This window comes from Sinohyriopsis cumingii, chromosome 9 (assembly GCF_028554795.1).
Source record: "Sinohyriopsis cumingii isolate HCF-2022 chromosome 9, ASM2855479v2, whole genome shotgun sequence".
Taxonomy (NCBI): Eukaryota; Metazoa; Mollusca; class Bivalvia; order Unionida; family Unionidae; genus Sinohyriopsis; species Sinohyriopsis cumingii.
Genome location: NC_142969.1, coordinates 38,445,994 through 38,449,329, shown reverse-complemented (window position 1 = coordinate 38,449,329; position 3,336 = coordinate 38,445,994). Strand labels below are relative to the sequence as shown.

General features: G+C 34.2%; 1 protein-coding gene across 1 annotated transcript; it reads left to right on the top strand.

Moving 5' to 3' along the window:
- The first annotated feature begins 1,944 nt into the window (after positions 1-1,944).
- On the top strand, positions 1,945-3,108 carry LOC149791582 (beta-1,3-galactosyltransferase 1-like). Its single transcript, XM_089969451.1, has 2 exons — positions 1,945-2,703; positions 2,734-3,108. Exons 1-2 carry the CDS (start codon positions 2,269-2,271, stop codon positions 3,106-3,108), a joined length of 810 nt encoding a protein of 269 aa, XP_089825577.1. The 5' UTR covers positions 1,945-2,268.
- The last annotated feature ends 228 nt before the right edge of the window (positions 3,109-3,336 follow it).

The following is a 3,336-nucleotide window of genomic DNA, read 5'->3' as shown; positions in this document are numbered from 1 at the left end:
ATACTATCCCATGTTGAAACTATGGCCCATTTTGACATATGATTTTCTTTTGATCATATGTATATCCTTGCGGCGTAATGTTAGACCCCATATGACCCTTAAGTGGCCCATATTACTGCTGATCAGCCTAGAATGATTATGCATATCATACGATTACAAATTCTTTATTTCTGCTGCTAATGTTAAAACAATTCAAATCACCCGTTTCCAATAAAATAAATTAAAATTGCTTATCTTAAAAAATTTACTGAATTTACATAACTTCATGATAATGTGTAGTTTGAAGACTTTTTTAATTCAAGGTGAATAATGTTTTATCCATCTTGACAGCTTTGAAATAATAAATTCATTCATGTATTCATCACACAATAATGTTTAAGGACGGTTATACTGACATATTAGTTTGAGTTACTCTTAAATGTTATTGGTAAACATCTAGTATTTCCAAATTAACGAAGTTAACATTTCTATTTTGACTCATAAAAGTATTTTAAGTCAGTAAATTTAATTAACGCTTTTGCGGTTAAGAATTTATTTTAAAGTTATAACTTAAAATTAAATCTGGTAGTATTAGGAACAAGAAACCATTATCCACATATAAAAATGCGCCTCGAGTAAACACAGGCGTTCAACAACAGCGGTGTTTTGTATAAACGAGATCAGGCTTTCAGACAGGCTATATATTTTTCAACGGACTAGGTAAACAGGTTTGAGAACACCTCTTAAATAGCTATCCGTTGTATTCTCCGTTTTCATTAGCTCTAGCTAATCATGTTGGTATAACAATGAGTAGCACATTGTTTCTTACTTCCACATAAATTTTTCAGTGTTGGCATCCACTTTAACCCAATGTTATCGTGACGATGACAAATATATGATGCTGTCTTTACAAAAAATATTCGAATATGAATGCAATACAGGCTACGATTATTCGTATAGTTAAATCGCATATTCGTATCCAGACTATTGTTTGACACGTTAGTTAGCATGTGTGCAAGTGGTTCAGTAGAGCATAGTAGGCTGAACTAGGATTGTAACGCATAGGGAATGACTCACTTGAGAACAGTAGATGGTATACTAGACTGGGTTGCTGGCATAGTTTATGATTCAGTAGAGCATAGTAGATGGTGAACTAGACTGGCTTCCTAGTATAGAGGGCATGACTCTTTAGAACAGAACAGATTGTATACTAGATTGCGTTGTTAATATATCTTTTTGATGTTAAGGATGATTTGTGAAGTCAAGCACTGTAAGTGATGTACGTCACTAAATTACTAAGAGCAAACACACACTTACAGACAAGAGTGCTGACATTTATTTCATCTATATTTCAAGAAGAGATTAAAATAGTTTTCGAATGTTATGCCACATTTCAAGTAGTATATCCATTAAGATTTGGTTATAGTGGGTGATGCAGTCTAAAGGGATAGCTCGCATGTAACAAAGTGGCAGTCAGTGTGACCTTGTTTTCAGTCATAAAAGCTGGAATAAGTCACAGTTACGGCGACGGTTTGCTGGTAGTGACCTTGCGAGACTTTTTGTTAACAACCAGACTCTGTAAGGCCATCAAAATGTATGGTTCATTGGCAATTTTACACTAATCATAAAACTATAAAACAAAAAAAAACTCATAGGTAGATGGATTTCTTGCAACGTTATCCTATTTTCTGCGTACAATCCCTCAAACATTTCCTATGCATCGCCTAAAAATAAAAGCTGGGAAAGATGTTTTTTCTATAAAATATACGTAACCAATTTCAATGAAACAATGACGATTAGAATTATCATAACATGGTATCCTAACCTATATCTTTTAATGACTATCCTCCTTCTGTTTATTATTATTATTATTATTATTATTATTTTTATTATTATTATCTTTGTTGTTGTTATTATTATTAGTATTAGTAGTATTATTATTAGTATTATTTCTCATGTAGATAATTGACAAGGACTGAAAAATGAAGAAACCAAAACAACTCCTTAGAGTTTTCTGCATGGTGGTTCCGCTGGTTTTCAAAACATCCACCAGCTTCTGATAGATTGGTCAATCGATACAACGAGAGTACCAGCTTTCGGGAAATGTTCCAGTGTTTCAACTAGAGATATCGTAACGGAAAAAGCTAGAATTGACAATGTACATAAGAATCACAATGTTTCAAGACTAGGAATCTTAATGACAAGATCTAGAATCGAAACTATCCAAAACCTTTTTTGGAAAGTCATGGGATTCCATTATCACTCCTTATCCGACACAATTTTTGATAGATGGAAAGAATATGCAATGTATCATCTCCACCGTTTTTGCTTATCTTTGTACTTTCGTTACCCAAGAATACAGAGGAAAGACAAGCAATACGGGAAACTTGGGGACGTGTTGTCAACGAACATAATGTCTCTTTCAATGTTTCTGCCAGAATGATTTTTATGCTAGGAAAAATGGCATATGAAATGACGCAACATCATGATTTACAAGAAGAGAGTGATAACCATAAGGACATTGTACAGGTAGATCTCATAGAGTCGAGGCACAACCTAACTAGAAAAATGATGAGTGGACTAAAATGGATCAAAACATGCTGCAATTCAGTCAAATATGTTCTGAAATCTGATGACGATACGTTCATAAATGCAGCCAGATTCTCTGAGTATTTACTGAAGGATCCAAATATCAATAATATAACAATCCATGGCTTGGTATATACACATTTCCTTGTGCGGAGATAAGGAAAATATAAGGTAAAAGTTGAAGAATATCCAAAATCAGTATTTCTTCATTTGACATGCGGAACGGCATATATCCTACCATTTGACGTTATACCTGATATGTTGGACATTGCAGAAAGAGTTCCATACTGTCCCGTTGATGATGCGTTTATGACAGGAGTGCTACGAACTATTATGGGTTTCAAGATCCAGCATTCGGCGGATTTCACACATATGGAAAAAAGAAAAATCGACCCATGCAGCTTTTATTCCAAACTTTCTGTCACGAACATTTCTCCTACGTGTATGCATATGTTGTGGAACCTGAATACAAAAGCCAAGAGGATTGATTGTAAACGAAACGAGTTGTACGACCAGAAAGTGTGTCCCATATTTAGTTAAGAATGCGTAGATTTCTGTCAATTGCTTCTGTCACACATAAATGTTTTTTAAAGGGAGCGAATTGTACATTCACACAATCAGGATTTATCTTTGAAGACTGATAAAATATCTACATGTTTCCTATGTTTTCAGCTTCTTTTGGTAAGGTTTGCAAACCCTAATTAAAGTCATGGGGGTTCTCTGCAAAATTTCTTTGCCGCATATTTATATTCCCATACAACTTGGCTT

Coding starts and splice junctions, on each gene's coding strand:
- LOC149791582 (XM_089969451.1), top strand. CDS start 2,269: ATGGAAAGAATATGCAATGTATCATCTCCACCGTTTTTGCTTATCTTT. Junction 2,704..2,733: donor CAATCCATGGCTTGGTATAT/ACACATTTCCTT, acceptor AGATAAGGAAAA/TATAAGGTAAAAGTTGAAGA.